Source organism: Topomyia yanbarensis, chromosome 1 (assembly GCF_030247195.1).
Source record: "Topomyia yanbarensis strain Yona2022 chromosome 1, ASM3024719v1, whole genome shotgun sequence".
NCBI lineage: Eukaryota > Metazoa > Arthropoda > Insecta > Diptera > Culicidae > Topomyia > Topomyia yanbarensis.
In genome coordinates, this window is record NC_080670.1 from 209,195,312 (window position 1) to 209,221,089 (window position 25,778).

At 43.2% G+C, this 25,778-nt stretch overlaps 1 protein-coding gene across 1 annotated transcript; it reads right to left on the reverse strand.

The window, feature by feature from the left end:
• Positions 1-19,812: 19,812 nt before the first annotated feature.
• On the reverse strand, positions 19,813-25,137 carry LOC131676201 (uncharacterized). Its single transcript, XM_058955322.1, has one exon. It carries the CDS (start codon positions 25,135-25,137, stop codon positions 19,813-19,815), a length of 5,325 nt encoding a protein of 1,774 aa, XP_058811305.1.
• Between the last annotated feature and the right edge of the window lie 641 nt (positions 25,138-25,778).

Sequence of the window (25,778 nt, forward strand, 5' to 3'; positions counted from 1 at the left end):
TAATTTACAAGATAGAGTGAAAAACTTACGAGGGAAGTAAATAATAGAATCGATAGAGGAAAAGGAACAAAAAAGTGCAACAAAGAAGATAGTAGTATAAATTAAAAACTAATTAAGTGAAGAAGAGAGTACAAAACAAATTGAAATGGACAAAGAAAACAAGAATAAGTAAAAATTAAAGGAGTTATAGGGACACAGAAAAAAGCACATAATTAGAAGCAACAAACAAGTAAAAGAAAGAAAAAAAGCAGAGCAAAAGGTACATGAAAAAAGTTTAAAAAACAAAGAATGTAAAAAGTAAATAGGAAAAATGTTAAAAAATAACTGCTGAAAAAATAACATAAAATGGTACATGCATAGAATAACGGACGCTGGGAAGATGAAAAAAAATTAAAATAATGAAAAGAAAATAAAAAAAAAGTTAAAAAAATGAAACAGGAAAGGAAAAGACAAAGCATAAAAAATAGAAAAAAGGGAAATAGTAGTAGAAAAAAGGAAGAAAGAGATTAAATTAAGAAAAAAAGAAAGAAGAAGTATACATAAAAGGAAAAAGAATATTAAAAGCTTAAAACAACATTAAAATGGCAGGAAGAGTGAAATATAAAAATTTAACAAAAGCAAAATAAAGCATGCAAAAAAAAGAACGTAAAACAGGAAATGGAAAAAGTTTCTAAAATAACGAGACATAAAAAACGAAAGAAAAAAGAAAATTCAAAGAACATAATAATTTTTAAACAGGGAAGGAAAAGTAATACGAAAAGGTAGTTAAGGATTGGACAGATGAAAATAAATAGGAAAACAAAATAAGCGAATAATTTAGGCAAAGAATCAAAATAAGATGAAAAAATTAAAAAAAAAAAAGGAAATTAAGAAAGTAGGAGAGCATATGAAGACAGACCGAGAAACAAGAAAATGGAAAGAGGATAAACAAACCAGCAAAAGAAAACAGGAAGAAGAAGACCAAAAAAGAAAGAAGTACAACTTAAATGGAACGAATTATAAAGAGTAAAACCAATACCATAAGAAATTGCACAAATGAAGTGGAAAATGGATAGCAACAAAGAAATAATAGCAAAGAAAATTAAAGTAGAAAAACTAGAGAGAGGATGGTGAATAGAAAAAAGGATAAACGTAAAAAAAGAAAAACAAACTGGAAAAGTGAAAGAGAAGAAAAAGAAATAAGAAACAGAAAAGATGGAGAATGAAAAACAGAATGAAAAACAGAAAATAAAAAAAAGTAAAGCAGAAAAAATTGAAAAAAAAAATAGTAAAATCTATTTTTACATAAATTTCACTATTATTTTTCTTTTCATTATTTTCTTAAGAAATTTCAAATTAAATTTGAATTGAATGAATATATAGTTAAGAGATCTAAAAAATATAAAAGAAATGCAAAACAAACCTGAAAAACAAAATAAACCGATATAAAAACTTGGACAAAATGATAAATAAAAGTAAGGAAACAATAAAAATAAAAATGGAGTAAACAGAACGATTTAAAATCTATTTCCTTAATTATTTAAAAAATGAAATTCTGAAAATTTTAAACATGAACAGAAGACGAAAAAAAAATGATAAAGTGGAAAAAATACATTTAAAATTAAGAATAATAAAAAACAAAGCAACAAAAGTACAAATAATTATTTCTTTAGCAAAACTTGAAAAAAGCGGCACATATTTAAAAAACAAAACAAATGTTTAGGAAAAATTAGAAAAAAGTCAAATGTTGCATAAAAAACATAACTGCGAAAAATGTAAAAAACTGGAACAAAATTATTTGAAAAAAAGAAAAAATACGAAAAATAAAGGAGGATTATGAAAAATGGAGAAACATAGACCTAATTTATAAAACAGATTTGTGATAGTAGGACTGCTTAGTAACTATTTGAGAGCAGTTCAAAAACAATCGAATAACAGAAAGCATAATGAAAGATATTCACACTAAAAACCTCTCAATATTGTATCTGCCGATATTTCAAAACTCTGTTCTGTAAGGGTTATTTTAGTTCTCGCGCCGGTTGAAATCTTCTATATTGGTATCAATCTATACGACTGTGCGTTTATTGCATCGCTTGCAATTTGATGTCAGTGTTTACAAGCTAGCATCTGATTTTCATAAGTAATAAGTGTTGTCTGGGTACTATGTTGAATAGGTGTAGGACCGTCGCGAACATAATTAAACGTTATTTACAATATCACTGATACAGTTCCAACACGACTTCTCTGGCAACTCTTTCCAACCGAACCAAATCCCGCATCCTGCTCCATCCCTTTCTCTCTCCCTCACCAACCAACTCCACCAGCGCCCTCACTCGTACACAAAGTACTAGCGATCCCGAGCGATTGCATGTTGTAACTCGCCGGGCGATGAAACCGTGGGTAATCCATAAAATTTGCAAATTCGATTCGGATGAAATGGTTTTCCTTTTATTTTTATCTCGGAACCGACGTCGCCACTTCCCTCGTCGTGTCCCACCATCTCCCCGTAGACTCGAGTGAAAGTAATCGAAGAGGTCCAATCGTCTCGGGGATGGTGGTGGACTTGTTCTTGTTCGAGTTCGACCCGTATGTGGTGGACAATGTCGTCGGCCAATAGAAAGACCCCACCCTCGTCCACTCTTACCCGCTAACCGTCTACCGGAAAGCGCTTGTTTTATGTATCCTGTTGCTAGGACCTAGTTGAAGTTGATTCAAGTGACGGAAAATGAGTCAAGTAGCAGCCAACGTGTGGGCTGGGTACGGCGTGTCGGTATGTGTGTGTATGTGTATGTGCGATTGCACGAGCTGCTGCTGTTTTATTGTTTTATGTAAATTGATTAAGTGCTCTTGGTACTCGCTTGGTGCGCGGGGGTGTACCAAATGGATACAGAGAAGAAGAAAAAAACTCGTTCCGCGTGGTTTTTCCCCGATTGCTACGTTGTTTGTATAAATAGGAGTAGTAAAATTTCAACCCCCCTTACCGCGGAGGGGGGCCAGCCATACTTCCTTATCCTTTCATTTAATGGACTTTCTTGTTCGGGGCGTCTCCGTCTCGGATTCTTTTGCGAACTTGGCAAACCCTTTATAGTCTTCTACAGCCCCCACGTAGTCTCGTACGAGTTGCTGAAGCAGCCACACACACGCAGTGTCTAGTTAGCCTTGGTGCGTACTCAGGCAGAGAAGGATTATTTTTTCGTCGTTTTTTTCATCGCCTACTGAGACAGTGATAAAATCGATTTCGGCCGGCTGATAGTGACGTTTCGTGGTATCGGCATTGTCCAATTATCGAGAGTGAGAGAGAGAGATAAGAAAATAAAAACGGCGATGATCAATCCGACGCGAAAGGAAACACGGTAAAGACCATCGTTAAACTATTTGCTTAATCATTGCGGCAGTGATTTCAGTGGGTGACATGCGGAAATAGTCCGTCGTTTGTCTAGCAGATTAGTCAGAATAAATCAGCGAATCAGTAGACTCCATTCATTAGAGGATTAGTCCGCATCCGATACTCTACGATAGAATACACTGGAAATGGAAATTAGCAACAGCGGAGGAAGATGTTCGCCGACAGACCGGTTGAACATTCCGGCCACTCCGCCTGGTGACGCATTCGGCAAGTGAGCGTATGCTTTAAAATTCCGTTCACGTTCGACAATTGGCAGAAAACTGACTTTCGCGGTGAGATAAAAATTTGCCGAATGGCCTCGGAACAACCATTGTCTAGCGTATACCCGCCGGATGAGAAAGCTAGCTACCTCTATTTAAAAAAGAAGAAAAACTAAAACTGTAAAGTACTCTTGGTCGGAACAAGTGTTGCAGTGGGCGGCCTGGTTGGCGGTTTTCGGGGATTCGGGAAAGCTGAAACGGAACGGAGCGTTTTTTTTTGTTCATGTACTTTTTGCCTTTCGCCAATTCGCTTTCGCAAAGTAGGTCGATGGGAGGAAAACATATGGATTTCCCGGAGAACAACAAGTTTGGTAGTTTGTTTATGTAAGAACTTTGCTTATGTTTATGGAATAGGGGAAAAACTCTGGATGGAGTGAAGTTTGGTTTGAATGGTATTACCGGATCGTTGCGCGGAGGTGGGTGGATTTGCTTGAATTTGAAGTGATTTTTTTCTGATAACGGTTGAGTTGAGAAACTCGGAGCCAGGATTTGGACGAAGTTTTAAAATCTGTCGTCAGCAGTCAACTCTTGGTAATTTTGACAAAATTATTCGATTCACAAAAAAACCCATCTTTTATTTGGATGAAATTTTGTCCCAAGAGAGGTAATTATGTCGAAAATTCAAGTTGGGAACTTTCAAGGAGAAAAAGATATTTGAAAAAAAATTTCAGTGTATTTTTATTCACAGTCCATAGCCCAGAGACCAGAGCCCAGAATCCCGAGGAGAGAACCCAGACTCCAGATTCTTTAGCCCAGAGTCCAGAGTTCCAAGGAGAGGGACCAGAATCAAAACCCAAAATACTGAGGCGAGTCTAGGGTCCACAATCTAGAGTTCAGTGTTGAAAATGCAGACTCCAGAGTCCATATCGCAGCGATCAGAACCTAGAGTTCCGAAGGCAGAGCTCAGAGTCCAGAATCCAGAGTTCCGAGTGCAGAGTCCAGAGTTCAGATGCCAGAGTCCAAAACCTAGAGTCTAGAGCCCACAGATCAGAAACCAGAGTCTAGAGTTCTTATCCCAAAACACTGAGCCCAAAGTCTTCAGCACATAATCCAGAGCCCAGCGCCTAAAGCTCAGAGCCCCTATCCCAAAATAGTGAGACCAGAGTCCAGATTCCAGAGCACAGAGTCCAGAATTCAGATTCCATAATCCAGAGTTTAGATTCTATAGTTCAACGACCAGAACCCAGACTCCCGAGGAGAGAACCCAGACTCAAGATTCCTTAGCCCAGCGTCCAGAGTCCCGAGGAGAGAGACCTAAATCCAGAGTCGCGAGTCCTTAACCCAAAATACTGAGGCGAGTCTACAGTCCAGAATCCAGAGTTCAGTGTCGAGAAAGCAGAGTCCAGAGTCCATATCGCAGCGATCAGAACCTAGAGTTCCGAAGACAGAGCTCAGAGTCCAGAATCCAGAGTTCCGAGTGCAGAGTCCAGAGCGCAGAGTTTAGATGCCAGAGCCCAGACACACAAACCAGAGTCCAGAGCCTTTATCCCAAAATACTGAGACCAGAGCTTATAGACCAGATTCAAGAGCGCAGAGTCCAGAATCCGAGTTCAGATTCGATAATCCAGAGTATAGATTTCATAGCCCAGCGACCAGAACCCCAGAGTCCCGAGGAGAGAGCCCAGAGTCCGGAGTTCAGAATCCAGAGTCCCGAGTGCAGGGAGCATAATCCAGAATTTAGAGTCCAGAGTCCACAATTCAGAGTCCAAAGTCAAGAATCAAGACCCAGAGCCCATAGCTCCGAGACCACAGTCTATAGTCCAGTGTCCATAGCACAGAATCTTGAGGCGAGAGCTCAGAATCCAGCGTTTATTAAGAATGCAGAGTACAGAGTTCAGAGTGCAAAGAACAGAGTAGTGAATCTTGGGTCCAGAGCCCAGAGTCCTCAACCCAGATTAGTGTGGCCAGAGTCGAGAGCTCTGAGACCAGACTACAGAGCCCGAAGTATTTAACCCAAAATACTGAGGCAAGAATTTAGACTCCAGCGTACAGAGCCCAGAATCCAGAGCCCATAACACAAAATCTCGAGGTGAGAGTCTAGAGTCCAGAACCCAGCGTGTAGAGTGCAGCATCCAGACCTCAAAGTCCAGAAACTAGAGCTCAGACTCCTGGGACCAGAGTTCAGAGTACAGAGCCCAGAGTCCTCAACCCAAAATACTGAGCTCAGTGTCTCGAGTACAGAGACCAGAGTCCAGAGCCCAGAGCGCAGAGTCCAGAGCAGAGAGCCCAGAGACCAGAATGCAGAGTCTAGAATCCCGAGGAGGGAGCCCATAATCCAGAATCCAGAGACCCAAGAGCAGAGCCTAAAGTTCAGAGTCCAGAATTAAGAGTTCAGATTCCAGAGTTAAGAATCAAGACTCAAGATGCCAGAGTCCATGGCTCAGAGCCCAGAGTGCATAGTACAGAAATTCGAGGTCAATGCCAAGAGTCCATCACCCAGCGATGAGAGTGAAGAGTCCAGAATCTAAAGTTTAGTGTTCATAGTCCAGAGACCAAAACCCAGAATCCAGAGTCTAGAGTGGAGATTCCAGAGTTTAGAGTCCAGACATCACAGTCTAGATTTCGGATTTCAGAGTCCAGAATCAAAACCCCAGAGACCATAGTTCAGAGTACATAGCACAGAATATCGAGGCCAGAACCCGGTGTTCAGAATCCAGCGTAAAGAGTACAGAGTCCAGAGTTCACAGTCTAGAATCCAGACTGACTGGGTATTTTCGGAATGGTCTTGACGAGTAGGTGCCAGAAATTTATGTCTGACACAATGTTGAAATCCAAAATGGCGACTTACGGACGTAAATTACTACGACTACACTTCGGATTATTTATCTTTGCACAGCACTTGATACTGTTTAACTTTGATTTATACAATTGATCCATAATTTTTTGTAGGATTTGTCATTTTTAGACTATAGCCATTTGAAAAAAAAATTGGTAAAAAAAAGTTTGCCCCTTTTCAAAAGACAGTCTAGATCATATTTGGAAAAACAAACTATGCAAAGTGACTTTTGGTGACAAAGTTCTCATGTACAGAAAATTTCATTAAAATCTGAGAGGGTGCTGCCAACATTTGTTCGAGTTGACGCGAACTTCGTTTTATGCAAAGCAGACGAAAGAAGAATCAATTCTCAAACTCCAGGATGGACTCTTTTATTTCGAATTCTTCGAATCGTTTTACCCTATACAGTTCAGCTCTCACAGGGCCCTGACCAGCAGAGATCTTTGGAAAGAAACATGTCTACACCAATTAAATGTTACAGTTTTTAATCCATTATTGCACATATTTTCGGTCCTGGAGATGGAAGGTGATAGCTCTACTATATATTGAACGACTTATTTCGAGAATATCTATTCATACACGCACATTCTCAAGTCACTTTCAAACTCTTTCGCTGATCCATTTTCTTGGTTTCTTTTTATTATCGTTATGATAATGAATGCACGCCAAGAATCTGCAAACGAAGTGCCTTCTTAGACCCCATGGAAAGTGTCATCCCTCATCTTTGCTCGAGAGCCACTGACAGCTCCTTTTCACTAATGCACTGTTCGTTGTCCTCCCGGGAGACGGATAAGAAAGTGACTGGCGTTCGTTCTAAACAAGCAGGCGGAAGTGCTGAGCTCGCTGTAGTGATGCGGAATGCATCTCGCGTTTGTTGGTTAGCTCTGTGATGATGTTTGTCTTCTCTTTAGCGCACTTGAGTTCAGTAGTTGAAGTTTCTTGGATGGTTCTCGGCCTTGAAGCAATTCTTCGCAGTACCAGAAGTGCTTTTCGATAGTTTCGCATCAGCTACGAGAGTTATAAGCAACCTATGATTTGCCCTGTGAGCGAAGGTTTCCCGTTGTTTCACTCCGGTGGCTCTACAATAAGGATGGTCAATTCTTCCAGGTCGTACACGCGTTCAAATCTACTGGCGTCATTGTAGTCAGATTGAAATGGTGCGCTTCCGTCAGGAACATTGTTGCGTTGTTGTTCTCGACAATCGGAAGAATATTGTTTCCACGGAACTCCAAGCAGAATGATGAACATTGAAATGGATTCATCTTGGAAGAATCCGCTGAAAACCTTAAGATTCTGATTGAGTTCTTTTCTGTAGGTTGTTGGAATTTTTCTAAGGATCTGATGAATTCAGATATTTTTGAAAGAAACATTGAATCATCTCCGTAAGAAGGAATCCCAAGATGGATTGCGTCAAACCTACGTAGTTTTATAAGTGATAAGCCAGTTTTCGACAAAACCTAGAACAGGATTCTATTACACTCCTTGGCATGATTTCATCAAAATCCTGGAGAAAATTTTACCAGGGAAAAAATATTGAGAAAATCATAACTCAAAAGAAAGCTATAAGAGTCCAAAGAGGGAATCTAAAACCAACTCAAACTCGAAAAAGAACCGACTTTTCATGCGGTTATACTGCCACCTAATGGTGAGTCCAACGATAAATCGTATATAAAGGCCAGATCCAGAAAAAATGAACAGGTTTAGTAAAGCAATTGCGTTCGATGGTTTGTAACTACTGCAAAGCAGTCCGTCATCGTGACGCACTTTGTGTCGGACGGATACAGCCAAAAGCCAATCTACAAGATTCTGGCGCTCGTAGAGCAAGGTAAAAGCATCCAGCGCAGGCTGGATTTCGGCTGTCCAACGGATTTGTGTGACAGAAAGGTGCAAAGGTAAGTGCTGAAGCGGAAGACGGAACGCAAGGTTGCGAAATTCTGCCACGCATTGGGCTCCGATAGGTCTGCGATACCAATTAGATGATTGACACGTATTCGACATGAACATGAGCATCGTCATGTGAAAGCGGATGGCAAGGCCGGTTATTTCGGAAGTGCAAGCGGCCACCTAAAACCAGCCGTCCACCAAAAATGTCTTTCCTACGAAACGCAACGTAGTTGTGATCATGTATGATGGAACGTATCTGACGCTCGACGGCAGCGACTGACAGGGAATCGGCATTTTGACGTCCTCCAGAAAGAAGGTGAGCAGTGACGCAAAGTACATCTGCCACACGAAGATTCCAAATCTGCTTGTGACTGACAATCAGTGAGAAGCGGATGTCGAAGCCGATCTTCATATCTTCTCAATTCGATGTCGACGGGGTCGTGTACAGTACGAATTGCTTACCGGAAGTTTTCCCGAAGAACGATGTCGTATTCTGGCCGGATCAAGCCTCGTGCTCCAGCGATGCGCAATTGACAGTTTCTGGGCAAGATTTTATTGCTTTCAGCGTATCCCGCTCTGTGGTCAGCAGCTAACAGTTCGGAGACCACAGAAGATCCGACTAAAAACAATGCTGGGTCTAATCTGAGAGCTGCCCGGGATTCAATCGAGCAGCAGTTAGAGAAGGAACTACACACGCAGGAAAGAGCCTTTGCAAGCAGGTGGGTGGAGTTCATGAGATAAAACTCCAAGATCTTCGTGAAGTGGAACAGACGAGACGAGACTATTCAGGGACGGATCTTTCAGTTGTAACTGAGTATGATGCGAGCAAAAAAGAACCGAAACCTTGAAATCCCAACAACAGACTAAGACAGCGCTATCGGGGGTGATACTGAGAAAGAGAAGCACCAACCGGTTAAGAACTGCTTAACCTTCCGGAAGTCATGCTAGTGCAGTGAGTGCACGCTGCTCTGAAAATCTAGCGAAATCGTCTTAGGGCTGCTCGTTCAATGGGCCATAAGCGCGACTTTCGGACGGGCAACTAACCAGAGGTGTTTCACTGCCTTTAAAGCTTGCCAGCAAGCATGAGACGTTAAATCCTGAGCTGTAACTAGTTAGCGACGTGGAGAATCATCCGGATTCCGATGATGAGGAAGGCAATGAACGTGACTCCCATGGAGAAAGAGAAGGTCGGACCGGACCAATTAACTATATCACTGTGTAAGAATATGCGTTCCGATTCAGGGGTACCGAATAGCTAGACTGACATCAGATTAGTTAGCGACATAAATTCAACGAGGAAGCTAACATCTGGCTAGTGTTCATAGAAAGTTATGAACAGTTCACTGTAGAAAATCTGTAGTGAATGACGAACGATTTTGAAGATTAAGCGCAGACTGTCATTCAGGATCTACGGAGACGGTTCGGCTTAACCCGGAAAGTTGATGTAGACACTGCTGTACAGGGTGAGAAATGCACTAATGTCGATAGCAGATCGACTTGTAACCTACATAGGATTCGACATAACGATCGAGCATCTTAGTGATCGCCAGGAAGCCGCATATCTCATCGATCATCTCAACAGTTCGATGCAAGTTGCAAAACAGGTGAACTTTATCACCGACATGACAGGAGACTTTTCCCAGGTAGAGTAACCTACCGCTACGGAAGCACAACACATCTCGGGGGAAGAAGCCTGACGATGAAATCGAGAATCTGGACGAGCAAGGGCCCAAGCGAAACGAGAGATACCTAAATGAGGCAATTACCAGAACATGCTGGATCTGCCCGTGGACGGACCACCGAATGAGGTTCTGCGACGACTGTAGGAAAATGAACATTACGAAACGGTTGAAGGCGGTAGAAAAGTCACTAAGCGCACAGTTTCGTTTCGACTCATCGACATTTTTGGATCAGGGTCGGCTACGTTGGTGATCGATCGTTAAGCGACTAAAGCCAAATGAGGAAGCTGAGCCTAGAACGATTCCAACATTATCGCGTTGATGCTTTCAGTAAGAAAAGTGGCAGCTGGAAAACGTTCACAGAGTGTCCGAATGGGTCTTGCCTAAGCAGAGGATTAAGGTTTCCACATCTGGCAGGCGTGCCAGGAAATCTTTACTCTAGGAAGTGGCCTGCGATTCTTGGGACAACCAGCACGTAACGTCTTGCCGAAGTCACGGATTGAAGAGAAAAATGGAAAGCTGTAAGGATTATGGCCCGGAAAGCTCAGGTCTATTGTCAGTAGGTGTCCAGTGTCCAAAAAGCGGTCCCTATCATACCATAGGCCCCAAGTCCGAGAGAACAACTTAAGAACGTCTTTGGAGGGATTCCAAATCAATATAAAAAACTACAAGATCTAGATGAAATTGTTAGAAAACTTGAAGATTGTATGACCACCGCGTATGAAAAGCGCTGCTCACCAATCCAATGGACAGTAAAAAGAGAAGTCCCATGGTGGAATAAGAATCTTGAGAGAATGCGCAGAAAGGTATCAAGTTTTATATCAATTTGTGGAACTCCTTAGAGGTGTACTACAGACCATTTCAAAATTTCAGAAGATATCATACGTCTATCTTTAATTTTGATCCCGGAATTTTTCAAAAAAATGTTCTTTTTTTAAAACAAAATTTGGCATCTTTTAAATGTATACATAGAGAATTTTCGGGATCCAGAAAATGATTTTGAGGCCTGATTTCACAACCATATTTTTGCTTCTTTTTCTAAAAAGGCGAATTTATTGGGAAAAATGAAGGAATAAAGGAAAACCTATTTCTCACTGTTAATTAATTTTCATTAGTCCAAAACGTTATGCATAGAAAATTAGGTTACTTAACCTATGTCGGTTTCATTCAATTAACGTCAATTTCAGACTGAAAGGTATGGAAAAGGTATTGGACTCGCAGAGAAGGATCGAGCAATAAACATTTTGCCTATGAACCTGGGCAATCAACGGTCACGGAAGAAGCGAATGCCGAGTGGTTGCTAACATGCCATCCTATCATTCTCTCCTGCCCTAACATTCCTAACTACAGTCGACCCCTAAGCCAAGGTATGATGTGATTTGGGGGTAGTAATGAATGGTTTAAGGGTTTATAACTTTAAATCAATTTACAGTTTCTGGTCTAATCCTGTCTATTCGAACTACTTTTTTTCGATTATAATGTTTTAACCTTGATTCATTCGTCTCTTTTCGTGCTAGAGAAATCTGTTTTGGAAAAATCTCTAGCCCTATGTGCGGAGTTGGAAATCGAACCCAGGTGAGCTGCGTACAAGGCAATCGATTTACCAACTGCGAATTGCGCTCCATTAGAAGGTTAGCAACAGTTTTGTTTCTGTTTGAAATGTTAAACTTTGGAGTTCGTTACAGCTCTACTGTAAAAAAATTAAGGCCAAAGTTAAGCAAATCATTTGAAATAAATTTGAACGATTAAAAAATTGTCTAATATTCGTTACCAAGAAAAATAATTAGAGCAGCATTCTGTGCTCTTACGTACATAGTTGATTCTCATAAAATTTCCAACAAAACAGTCGGCGATAACTGATTTTTACCAGTAGAAATGAAACATCTTAGTCTCCCGGGTATCTTCGAAAGAATTTACCATTCACCAAAATTTATCGGAAGCGTTTGTAAATCGAAGCTACAGAAAAATATGTCGGAGTAGCAAATAAATATTGTAGATGGAGACTTCAATATTCAGTGGGATGAACCGGGTTCATCCAGAGAACTGAAAACAGTAATGTCTAAGGAATGAGGCAAAAGGTTTCAGACCATACCCGTGTTTGCCTCATGAGTAGCAGTTTGATTGAGTTGGTTTTCACCAACCAGAGTTTAGGAGTATGAAGCCAAAATTTTAGAGTCACTGACCGTTCGACTATGACAGACACAGTATCTCAGTTAACTGTAGTTCGCAGTAATAATTACTCCTGCATTAATAAATTCTACGAGTCTAGTTTGACATCGGGAAAATCTCAAAAAGATTGCGCGTATCACTTATTTAAGGCAATGAAAAACTCAAAGATCAGCAAACCCTTGTATGAATGAAGTTGCTCTGGAAGTTTTTGTCAAACTGAAACGAACGATTGAAGCAATCGGTAGTCGTAAGCTGACTTGTGTTGGAAAGATATAGCGTAAGAGTATATGATCCTGAATGATTCCGCAGACGTACGCAAGATGCGAGCTACAACAGCTCGACATTATCGGAAGCCGAAGTTAATCTTGCTGTTCCACAGGGTACTACTCTAGGACCATTTTTGTTTATCCAATACATTAACGACATGAGAAAAATTCTGGAAATCACAATGTTTCCGATGTCACAATGTTTCGGTGATAATTTCGACGAGTGCATCAGACCTGGCAAATAGTTGTTGAAATAAATTGGTAGATGACTGAATAAGTTGCAATTATCAAATATTTGAGCACATGAACGTGGCGTCCTTTATAAGATTAATGGATTTCTCACGTTCGGTACATAGCTCAGATTGACACCACTGCAATTCCTCATTTTGATTACAATGCCTCTACTCTGTTCCTAGCTTCCAAGAAGAAACTCATTTTATAAAAGCTACAAATTCAACGCAATTCCAAACGGACCAATAACCTGAGAGAATTTAAACAGACCTGTAAAATATTTGAGATTCAGATTTTTTTGGATTTATGAAACGGAAGGGTGTAAACAAACGTGAAGTAGGATTAAAGAAATTTCTAATGATTGAAAACAGTGCTATCGAAAGATATCTGGTCTAAAGCCTTTCGCCCTACAAAAAAATGGGTGTGGATAGGAGGTGGGCCATCCCTAGATAAAAAGAATTCTGTTATCCTACGATTACAACAAGCTTAGAGGCTACGGGAGTTCCACTACATTACAGAAAATAAGACTTTCTAAGGCAAATTCCACGCCAATGGCCGAATAGTCGGGAGGGACTAACAGATACCAGTGAATGGAGTAAAATATGTTCTACGGACCCAACCAAGTTTTACGACATTCAAAAACAGCTTCAAATGAGATTATCATAAATATGGACATGTAGAATTGATCCGTATTCGGATGGGAAAAATATGGAAAAACTCAAAATATGCCTCCAACGCAGATTCTGAATTTCGTGCAAAGAAATGTATGTATAGGTCGTCATTCAGATACTTATATTTAACTTGTCATGAAAACACGAATATTATCCCTACACACTCGCATAGACATGTTTTCTGGAAAATCGGTAACAGTAGCGTTTTATCGTTCTACGAAATCGTCGATAACTAGTGCACACACAGATGGCCATTTTGACTTAAAAAAATCGAAGAATTACGATTTGTTCAAAAATTAAAGATGGATGCATTTTGCTAAATGATACAACCGGATGAGCGTAAACTCTTTTCACTTTGAATTAGTGCAAACGCAGATATCACAATATTTCGAAATAATCTATCGACTCTAATGGCCAACAGCAATACTCTCAGTTTCAGTTTGAATCAACCTCCTCCTCTGATACAATTCTGATACGTAAATCTTGGTACGAGCGAGAGATCAGATTTAAATATTTAGGTCTGAAACTGGTACATAATGGAATACAGGGGGGTACTTACCAGTGCTACAGTTCCAGCTTCTCAAGATTTGTTAGGCCTTCAAAATCACAAATGCACTAAACTTTCTTGGCGCAGTCACCTAATCTTCCTTTACTTGCATATTCACAAATATCTGACGACGTGTTCAAATAGATTTATCATTTTTTCTCAATAATTTCTATATCCTATCATATTCATATACTCCAAAATTACAGATGTGTTGATAACGCTCCAATCGATAACAATCTCTCCAATCTGCCAAAACATTTCCATCGGGTTGTCTGTGTATATTACGGCTAATTCCGTAAAATGGCGTCAATCTCGGTCATTCCAGCCACAAGACAATAAACGAGTCCAGGACGTAGTTTGCGCCATGCTCTGAAAAGTAAAAAAGATTAGGTTAGTAAGTTTTCTTCCGGTTCGTGTCTCCATTTCAAAACAATCTAGAACCACTCAATCTACAAACCGTATCAAAAAACTACTCGCAGTCTATTTTTAACCAACAACGCGACACCGTATCCAGTAATGCGCCTTGTTTTCACTATCCGTCCTAAATGAAAAATGAAAAAAAGAACAGAAGAAAAGCAGACAGCAAAACGGATGGATGTTTAACACCCTCACTGTTCGCTATTTATAGTTTACCGAAGAATATATTATCACTTTTCGTCGCCCTTAAAGATAACGTTTTTTTTTCTTCCTTCTTACCTGCTATCTTTTCATGACACGCCCCATCGGAACAAAACACAACAAAAACACCCCCAGTTATGGAAAATCCCATGTACCAGAACAAAACATACGTAACTGATGGGTTCACTCATGGATGCTACTGGGAAACAAGCGGCAAAATCGAATTCTACGCTGATAATCTGATCCATCAAAACAAATTCGAAGCGAAAATGAATCATCACCACTATATGAACAGCAGCGTCAACCAGCAGACGACGAGCAACAGTGGCGGCCCCTACCGCGATGGTGGCGGTGGGGGCACGAGTGGCGGCGGCGGCGGCGGCAACACGGATTCGTACTACACAACGGCCGGATCCCGGAATCAGGCATATCGCGGCGGTAACAATTCGGACACAGTGATTGGCGGTGGCGGTGGCAACTCCAGCTCCGACATGTTGGGTGCGTACAGTAGCTACAATCCTGCGGTATATCAGCAGCAACCGCACATGTCCAGCGCGGTGTCCGGTTCGGACGGTTCCATTCGAACCGGTCGGAAGCTGCCGAACGTGGGCGCAGGTGGTGGTAGTGGCAGCAGTAAACGACAGTTACCATCCGTACAAGGGCGGAGTAGTTCGTCACTCGGGAGCTCCGATTATCGAGTTGCTACGCAATCACCGACTAGTAGGCGGTTGCCTGTTCCGCAGAGAAGTGTCAAGGGAGGTGTTGGAGGTGTACAGCCTCCTTTGATCGATAACTTTAACATCGATCTGTCCGTGAAGGTAAGTGTCAAAAACTTATGGTTGAGTTTTCTCGAATAACCAATATCTTTTCGTAGGCCCGCAAAAGTATCTCCGGTTCGATGGACGATGACAGCCTCAAGCGGCTGAATAACAACATGTTCGGCGGTAATTCGATTAACTACTTCTGCGACTTGTCGCAGAACAAGGAGAACTTTATGACCAGATCGGCGTTCTACATGAACGACGACGACGACATGGATGAGTACTGCTACAGTGACTTCCTGGTGACCTCGCAGATCACCCTATCCAGTCGAAAAATCAAAAAGCTGCCAAAAATTCAAACCGTTGTCAGCCACGCCAACCAACAGCCGCGAGCATCGCAGTCAATGTCGTACATCTCGGCAGGTGTGAATGCTGCCGCTTACAAGGGATACTCCACGAGTGTTGATGAGCCATACACGAATCCCATCTACGAGGAGACGGACCACTATTACGATGATAGGTATGGGGACAGTAATGTCCCTGCGTTGGGTTACAATGATGTACCGTCGATGTCGAGTGGCGGACGAAGCGTTTACTCGACCGCCAAGTCCAGCGGTTATTCGTCGTACAACGATCACGACGGAACAATGATGAATGGGGAGGACAGAGGAACGAAGGCGAAGAAAATGTTGCCAACGATTCAGTATAATCAAACGAGCCAAAATCACGAGCTCGGCTATCCGTACAAACAAGCGACATATCCAACGACCACAGCCGGTAGTAGTAGTAGTAGTTATCGAGATGATGGCCAGTACAATGGACTGACGGGAAGTTATGATAATCACGTAGTCGAGAAGCGGCACGAAGCCGTCACGAAAGGAAGTCTGATGAATGATCGTGTTAGTTCGTTGAAGAATCGTAGTAGAAGCAGCACTCCGGTATCGAGTGCGTCAAGCGGAAAACAATTACCGAACGTCGGCAGTACGTATCAGGATAGTTACCAGGGGTACGATGCGATGAATCACATCACAACCACATCATCTGCGGCCAATTCCGGAGCAAACAGTCAGTATTCCAATGCGTACAGCAGCACACCAAAACAGTTGCCAAAGCCGGTACCGAACAGTGGCAAGAGCGGTAACTATCTGGCCAGTCCGGAGAAGAAGCCACCTCTTCGCCGTTCACCGGAGCTGTCCGATCCGTACGACAGCCATCTCGATCCGTACGATATGGGCGGTTCGCTGTATGGGGCTCCCCCGGTTGTCCCTGCCACTGCTACGACCAGTGCCGGAGCCTCGCGGAGCCAAGAGCCGGCCCCATATGTGAACGATCGGCGTGGCAGCTCGTACGGAGATGTCCATCGCAATGACCCGTACGGTGATCCTTACGATGTCCATCAGGACGACCCGGATGTGTACGTGACGGGGTCGCTTCGGGAGGACGATCCGATGTTGATGGATGAACCACCGCTGACGGCAACGGTAACGAAGAAGCTGGGCAAGGATGGTTTGCCGAAAAAGCAGCTTCATTTCTTTGATGAACGGGATGAGTGCTTTGACGAGGAGTTGGATCAGCTGGAACAGTCGGCTAATGAGAAAGGTAAGCAGCAGCAGCAGCAGATGCTGCATGATCCACTGAATGGGCCATCGATGTTGGATCCGACACTGGATGCTGGTCAAGCGGATAAAATTGATCCGTTGACTGGGTTGACCGGTGTGGAAGCCGTTTCGGCCGATATCGGGAAGGATCTTACGCAGGGCAAGCGGGAGAACTTCAACGCACGGGATAAGTGGCTGTGGGCGTACGATCAGATCATAAACGTGAGTAGAAACGATTTGGTTTTTGGTAGTTTGCTTTAGAGTAGATAGTTTCCATGAAGGTTTCAAATGTTTATTTAGTTATAAGCTGTCAAAATAGGACGCGATAGCAGACGGCAGTGCTGTGAGAATCTTATTTCTACGGGGACAGTAGATTATAACTCCTCTGGATTGTTCTAGGATTCCTCGGATAGTCTAAGACAACCGCTTGAGAGTCAATTCGAATGTAATTACCGATTCCGGCCACGCATTTCACAGTTTCAACTAGACACCAACAGATGGCGCTAGTATGTAGTCGGTATAAACTTGCGTTTCTAGTCGGACTAGATTGCGAAATATTTCAAATGAGAACGATTCGGAAGCTAGCAAATGAACTAGCCGAGAAATAGCTTAAAAACATTTCAACCTAGATTCGAATAAGGATCATTACTTCGAAAGATGATTGACTGGGTTAGTAGCACAGTCGATGTTTTTTTTTTATTTCCCGGTATCACAATGTTAAGTATTAAGTGTGTCACAACAATTATTGTGGACCTTTCTTCAAATGGGGCTCCGGTACAAAATTCTAGCGAAAAAATATCGTGAGAATTTGAATGTAACTAACACTCTAAATACTGAGCGAGATTAGTTGATTTTTGCACGATTAGGTTCAAAATAGATACATCAACAACCACTGTTAAATTTCGGAGTGCATACGACTAAAGTAAACAACTGACTAACTTTGAAATTCCAAATTTAAACTTGAAATATGGCGAATTATTCTGCTGAATGCAGGAATTTAGGAAAAAGCGCATCTTATTTTTGTCAATTACAACGATCTATTTGATTTTTTGAATATTTGAATTTCATGATTATTGAACATTTATAGTTCTTCGAACTAGAGTCGATTATGTCTTAGATCTCATATTTGGCTATGCGATCAAAGCACAGGGTTTCATCTTCATCCAACGATTCGATTCGTTTGGTATCCTTCTTTGAAGGGTTCTTCTATTAGTGTTAAAAACTAGTTATCGAGTTCGTGAAGAAGACTCTCAGATGGATCGAAACGTCGAGTGGCATTCGTTGCGAAATTTCAAAATTAAAAATGGCGAATTATGGAAAATTTACAGAGTTTATCTAGCAAACAGAAAAATGCCTCGAAACTGCTGGCTTTGAGAATGTATTTGTTTATGAATTCTTCAATTGATATCCAGTTCCAATAAATTTTCTGGATTATTGAATAATTTTAGTTTTTATTTGAACTGGTGGCGAGTGTTTTCTATTTTTCGATATATTGGCATTTCTGGATTGAAAGCAGTCTGTTTTGAGTTCAACCGACGTATCGATTAATTTGGGAACTTACTAAAATATTACCAAGCGGTGTTTTGGTGTCACTTAGAGCCCAGCAACAAAATAGTCTAAAAATTCTACCAAAACTGGATGCTTGCATCCGACAACTTTAACAATTAACTAACTTATGGATCCTACGGTTTGGATTTTTTTTTAATTATTTGAACTGGTGTCTTCAAAGGCACCATAACTACTTGTGGCAAAATAACAGTTATTAAGTCCTTGAAGAAGGTTCCAGCCGAGCCGAAACGTCAAATAATGTTTTTTTCGGGATTAAAATTATAAATGTCGAATTATCGCTACTCGACACTCTACTGGAATCTCTAGTTTTTATATTGTTAATTGTCGAATTAGTACCCGGTATTTCATCCTACGTTTCTTCTATTTTCGAACCTTCTTCAAGGAATTGATAGCTATGTTTTTAAGTCGTTTCGAGTCTGACAACTCCAACAATAAAAAAAACTAAAAATACTCGGTCATTTCAAAATCATCACCGGTTTGGGACGATTTCTGTGTTCCGTTCCGGCAGGATTTGAAAAAGTTTTTTAAATAGTTGCTAATAGAAGTGGACCGTAGTGATTTACTTCAAGGAACGGGAATAAAATTTCTTCTTACCTGTTGTTGGGGAGATGGCCAATTACCTTCAATCCGTCGATAGTCCTGAGCAATGGTAGCGTTGGAAGGAATTCCAATTCCCAACATCGAGGGGCACTGCAGCAACCCAGCCACAGCACAACCAAATTTCGTTCCTATTCCAGGGGAACAACCAACCGTGGAACCACCAGTAAATGTTTTTTGGTTTAAAATCCGGAACACACCATGCGTAACTTAAACAACGCCTTTATTTGCTACATACTAGATACACATGCTACTAGATTTATTTTACACTTAAACTAACAGAACATATTACAGAACAAATTAAAACTTCATGCGGATCCACCGCGCATGCTTCCCGGTGAACTGATTGCAGATTGATTTCGATGGGTACTGATCGGTGCTCCGAATTTAGATCATCATCAGACCTTCGGCAGCAGTGATGCGATGTTTTCCGTCGGGTGTGGGAGCGGGAGATTGTTATCAACTCTCCCCGCTCTTATCAGTGGTATCTTCGGGATAATCGGCCGTCCTTATCACACGCACGGTTGTTGGTTTCTGTCGATGTGTTGCTGGTGGTGATCGTCGAAATCGTCTCTGGTACATCTCGCGCTGCTACCTGCGATGGCAATCACCACACATATCCCCATATGTGGTTTTACTCGCTGTCGTTCGTGCTGGTGTGATATAGTGCAGGGTTGTAGTGTAGGGTGGCTGATCGTACTCCCAAACATCCTCACCCACCCAGAAATTCATCAAATTTCTGAAAAAGATAAGAAAAAAACGGATCCTCTTCGATGGGATGGGATAGTGGAAGGGTGGGTTTCAGTTGGACGTTTTTGGTGCATCGGGTCCAGTGTCTTCATCCGAGAGTGGTAGGATGCAAATCTTTTCCACCGGTCGAGAAAGCAGTCCTGTGGCTGTCCTTAGGGTGACTACTCTCACCACTCCATCTGCACCTGGATGAACCTCGCAAATTCTTCCCATCTTCCATTTCATGGGAGGTTGGTTGTCTTCCCTGATGACTACTAGCCTTCCCACCTCAATGGAACTTGCTGGTTTCCATCGCTTCGTCCTCGCTTGCAACTGACTGAGGTATTCCCTACGCCATCTAGTCCAAAAGGCTTGTAGCTTGCATTGGATGAGTTGCCAGTGGTTGAGTCGATTAACTGGTACCGTAGCTAGATCTGGTTCTGGTATAGCATGGATAGACGAACCGATGAGAAAATGCGCTGGCGTCAGTGGTTCTAGATCGTTGGGATCATCAGACATTGGTGTTAAAGGTCGGGAATTCAGACATCCTTCCACCTGAGCCAGCAATGTAACGAAATCCTCTGGAGACACAGGTGTTTCACCTACTACCCTTAGCAGGTGATGCTTGGCCGAACGAACTGCAGCTTCCCAGAGGCCCCCGAAATGGGGTGCGCTTGGCGGATTAAAGTGCCATTGAATTCCTTCTTTCGCACATTCCTTAGACACTGCATCATGGTGATCGCGATTCTTTAGCATCTTGAGGAACTCTTGCAATTGGTTTCGCGCACCGACAAAGTTGGTTCCGTTGTCGGAATACATGTCCGTGCATCGTCCTCTCCTGGATACAAATCGTCGCAGTGCTTGAAGAAACCGGTTGGTAGAAAGGTCTGTAACGAGCTCCAAATGAACAGCCTTGGTGCAAAGGCAAATAAAAATGGCTACGTATGCCTTAACTGCTGCTCGTCGCGGCACAGGTCTTATGTAGACAGGGCCAAAATAGTCAACTCCGGAACGGGAAAACGGGCGGGACACCGTAACTCGTGAGGCTGGTAGGTCTCCCATAAATTGTTGAACTAGTGTTGGTTTTGAACGAAAGCATCGTTGGCATTTATGCACGATGTGTCTTGCAACACTTCTACCTCCCAATGGCCAAAACTTGAGTCTGACTACTCCCAATAACAACTGCGGGCCAGCGTGGAGTAGTCGCTCGTGGTAGTATCGTAAAATCAATCGAGTAAACTGATGTTGTGCGGGTAAAGCGATTGGATGCTTGGTGTTCTCGGATTCGAGAGAGTGCCGCAATCGACCTCCTAGTCTGATTAGCTCATCATTCGAAATAAATGGATTGTACCAACGTATCGGGGATCCCCGTGAAACTGCAGTACCCTTGGATAGAGCCTTCCACTCATCTGCAAAGACCTCTTTCTGCACTCGACGGATCAGTGTGTTCTCCGCCTGTCTCAATTCGTCCGTGGTAAGAAATTCTGCGCAATTTCGATCCCTTGCTGGTACTCGTAGAAGATTCATCAATCGCAACCAGTATGCAGTACGGCGAATGAGATCACTATACGATGAAAATTTTCCTAGATATTCTTGGTTGAACTTCTCGTGAACCGAAACAGTTCCAGCAACCACCGTGCGTCGCTTCTCTTCCTCTCCCTCGTCTATCGGTTGATCCACGACATTTTTTGGCCATTCATGCTGCTCCTTCTCCAACCAGCATGGACCTTGCCACCAGTAGGTGTTCTTAAGAATATCTTCCGGACTGATTCCTCTAGATATCAGATCTGCTGGGTTTTGAACTCCTGGGACGTGTCCCCATTGACAGCCCTCCGTAATTGTTTGAATTTTCGCCGTTCGATTAGCGACAAATGTAGTCCATGTGGTTGGAGTCGCTTGAAGCCACCGTAAGACACATGTCGAATCAGTCCAGAAGAAGGTTTTTGTAGGTATCCTAATCGATTGCTTGACTTTCTCATATAGCTGGGCTGCTAAAAGAGCACCGCAGAGCTCCAGTCTAGGTATAGTTTGGCACTTCAGAGGAGCCACCTTTGATTTGGAGGATAGCAGTCGGACTCTAAACCCCCCTTTTGCATTCTGACTCTTCAAGTACAGACATGCACCGTAAGCTTTCTCTGAGGCATCCGAGAAGCAGTGAATCTCGATCTTCAAGGCTTCCGGTATGATCACGCAACGATCAATTCGGAGTTGGTTGAAAAGCGGAAGTTGTTCGTGGTATCTTTTCCAGGACTCACCCACCGTTGGAGGTAGTGGCTGGTCCCAACCTAATCTGTTATTGGTATCGTCTCGTAACGTCCACAATAGCTGCATAAAAATCTTCGCCGATGTAATAGCAGCTCCCAAAAGCCCCAAAGGGTCAAATAGAGTGGCAATCACAGACAACACATAGCGTTTAGTTAGCGGTGTTGCAGTGTCCAGGATGGGAATCGTGAATTGGAACTTTAACGTATCCGTAATTGGCATCCATGCCAATCCTAAGGTTTTAACTGTCGGGTCTGGGTCCAAATCGATACCATCCGAAGTCCGTATTGCTAGCTCCTCCTCGGAAATACCTTCTAGCACTGAAGGGCAGTTCGATGCCCACTTTCGTAATCGAAATCTTCCCCTTGACATCATCGTTTCCAACTGCTTTCGTAGCTTCAGTGCTGTATCGACCTCGTCTGCGCCAGTGATCACATCATCCATGTACGTGTCTTCGGTGAGCGCCCTTGCAGCAAGTGGAAAGTGGTTCTCCTCATCTACAGCCAGCTGTTGAATCGTCCTGGTAGCCAAAAATGGTGCTGGTTTGGTACCATACGTAACTGTATTCAGCTCGTAAGTGTCAATCTTGTCTGTTGGCGTGGCACGCCAAAGAATACACTGAAGTGGTCGATCTTGTGGGCTTACGTTGATCTGCCGGAACATTTTCTCCACGTCGGACACGAGCATGATCTGTTTGGTCCGACTTCGTAAGATTATTGATCGTAGATCCTCCTGTATCACTGGCCCAACCAGCAACACATCGTTGAGCGATACTCCCGAAGAGGTCTTACAGGAAGCATCGAAGACCACGCGAACCTTGGTGGTAGTGCTCGATTCCTTGACCACCGGGTGGTGCGGTAGATAACACCGTTTGACTGATCCTGCAGAAACATTGTCGACCTTACTCATGTGCCCCAGCGCTAGGTATTCCTCCATGAAGGCAGCGTACTGATCCCGTAGTGATGAGTCTCTTGCCAGCCTACGTTCTGTTCCCTGAAGCCGTCGGATTGCGATGTCCCTTGACTCGCCCAACCGTGGAAGTACGTCTTCATTCTTGGGTAAAGCGACGGTGTACCGACCGTCTGGATTTCTTTGAACCGTACGTAGAAAAAGCTCCTCGCAGCGTTTCTCCTCCAGTGAGTGAGCCTTACCAGACTCTACCTCCTCACAAGACCAAAAGCGAGACATCAACTCGTCAAGCCCATCCAATGTAGATACGTTGCAATTAATGTGTAGGGCTTGGGTTGAAACCGAAACGCCGCCGCATATAACCCATCCGAACACGGACTCGTTGAGAGTCGGTAGGCCTTCCCCAATGGAAATTCTTCGACCGGTTTCAAAAAAGTCGAAGAAGGATTCGATGCCGAGCACGAGGTCCACTGCGCTAGACTCGAAAAATGCAGGATCTGCAAGTTGAATCCCATCCGGTATTATCCATCTATCCGTGTTGAGAGTAGAGGTTGGAAGGTTGACCGTAGCCTTGGGTAGAACTAATAAACCCAACTCTCGAGAAAATGAAGATATACGTGACCGGATCACCGCACGTAACCTGTGCTTAACCTTGGTTCCAGTTTGTCCAATTCCGAGGACTGATATATCCACACGATCACGAAATATCTTTAACCGCTGACTTAACCGCTCCGTAATGAAGTTGCTTTCCGAGCCCGAATCCAGAAGGGCGCGAGCGGGAAGTCGATTACCTTCCTCGTCCTCAATCAAAACAACTGCTGTAGCCAGTAACACCTTAGAAGAATACTGGTGAGTCGAACCAGACACCAGGACATCAGTTGCAGCCACATTAGCCACTTGGGTTGAAGTAGAGGTAGTTGGTTCCTTGGAAATTGGTGGTTTACTGCTCGCAGCAGCTGCTGCAACCTTAGAATCCTTATTTCTCTCCGACTTAAAGCAGACCAGTGTGTGGTGACGACCCTTACAATTTCGACAAGAGAATTTAGATTGGCAATCCCTTGCCTGGTGTCCTGCCCTGAAGCAATTCCGACAGAGTGCATGAACCTTCAACAGTGCATCTCTGTCCGTTACGGCCATCTTTTGAAAAGCGCTACACTGGTACAGTAGGTGATCCGCTGAACAGGATACACAGCGCCCCCCAGACGCTTGGGTCGAACTATAGCTGGTCCTCACTGGTTGCTGTTTCGGCTTCAGTTGTTGCGCTGCCTGTTGAACAGCCCTAGTGTCAACCGCTCTTGACGGTAAGCAATCCAAAACCTGGATTCTACGCCGCAGAAAATCCGACAAATCTACCAGCGTATCATTCTCCTTTGAAGCGGAGACCTCTTCCCACCCCCGTCGAGTGACCGGATCCAGTCTAGCAGTGAGAATGTTGACCAACAGCAAGTCCTTATAATCCGCCGGTTGAATCACCTGATCGAGAGTCTGCACGATTCTTTCGAAGCCTTCAACGAGAACGTGGAGATCTGTGACTGATTCCTTGGAGAGTGTAGGTAGATTAAAGAGCGACTGCACCTGCCGCTTCTTCAATTGCTTGCTGTTGTTGTATCGCCTCAACAGCATTTCCCATGCCACCTGATAATTGGCTTTGGTGATTTGGAGTGGGTCGATCAAGCTTTTAGGCTCCCCTTGAAGACACCCCTTCAAATAGTGGAACTTCTCCACCTCTGGTAGGTCCACCTTCCAGTGTATGAGCGAAGTGAACAAGTCCCGGAAGCTCAACCATTCGTCCACGTCACCATTGAATGTTTGAAGTTTAATTTGGGGAAGGCGGACGTGGTCTGAGGTCCCATGCGGCAAACCATCACCTGCTCGAAGAGACTGCTCCAAAACCTGGGGTTCCTGAAGCTCCTTGACCTTGTCCATTAAGAAGGTCTTGACCTCGTAATAGTTGTCACTGAATTCCATTCGCTCCTTCTCGTACGCCGACCCTTCAACGTTGTAGTCATCGTGGGATAGGATTTCAACAAAGGTATCACTGAAGCTTTCCCACAATTCTTCCAACTTACCAAGGCGTACTTCGATATCAGTAACCGTGTTAGACTCCTTGAAGGATTGTACAAACCGCCAAATATCGCTGAAGGATAGTTGTATTTCCTTCAACCTTGCCGTCAACGCCCGCATTGACGGTGGTTTTTTGTTTGAAGACGAACTTGCCGCAGGCATCATGCACTTCACAGTAAACAGAAAGAGAGAGAGGCGTGGTGTAGTTATCTGTGAAGAATCCTAGCTTCGCTAGGCATATACTGCATGAAGCTACTGACCCGACAGAACAAATAGCGACGCTCCAGTTCCATCAGTCAGATAAATCAGTCTTCACAACGTCGTGACGTCACACCAAATCCTCCAAGGATATTAAAACTCGCAAATCAGCAAACAAGTGGAGCGAAGAGGAAAGAACGTGGTGTAGTAATCGAAAACCTCCGGCTTCGGCCGGGCATATACCGTGCAACTCACCACACAAACCAATAACGGCACCAATTGTTTGATTAGTTCCAACCAAATGCAAAAAAAACGGTGAAATATTCCAAAAATGCTGCAAAATCACCAGTTCGAAGACTGAGCAAAAAAATCGCGGCGCCTCCTCTTCGTACCACGGGTGTCCTTGAGTTGCTCCTAGCGTAGTCGATTGGCTTAGTTGATCCTTACAAAGGGCGGCTTTCCTCACCGTCAGCGGTGTTGCGATAATTTCATACTCGAGGATAACCGCGCCGTGTAGAAATCGTAGGCCAAATTGCCGAACCACGGCAATCAACCGTGTTTTCCAGCAGATGATTCCAGTTGAGTCACACAACAGCTCCAATGAA

What these genes read in the sequence shown, in the direction of transcription:
- LOC131676201 (XM_058955322.1), bottom strand. Translation starts at nt 25,137, where the DNA reads ATGCCTGCGGCAAGTTCGTCTTCAAACAAAAAACCACCGTCAATGCGG.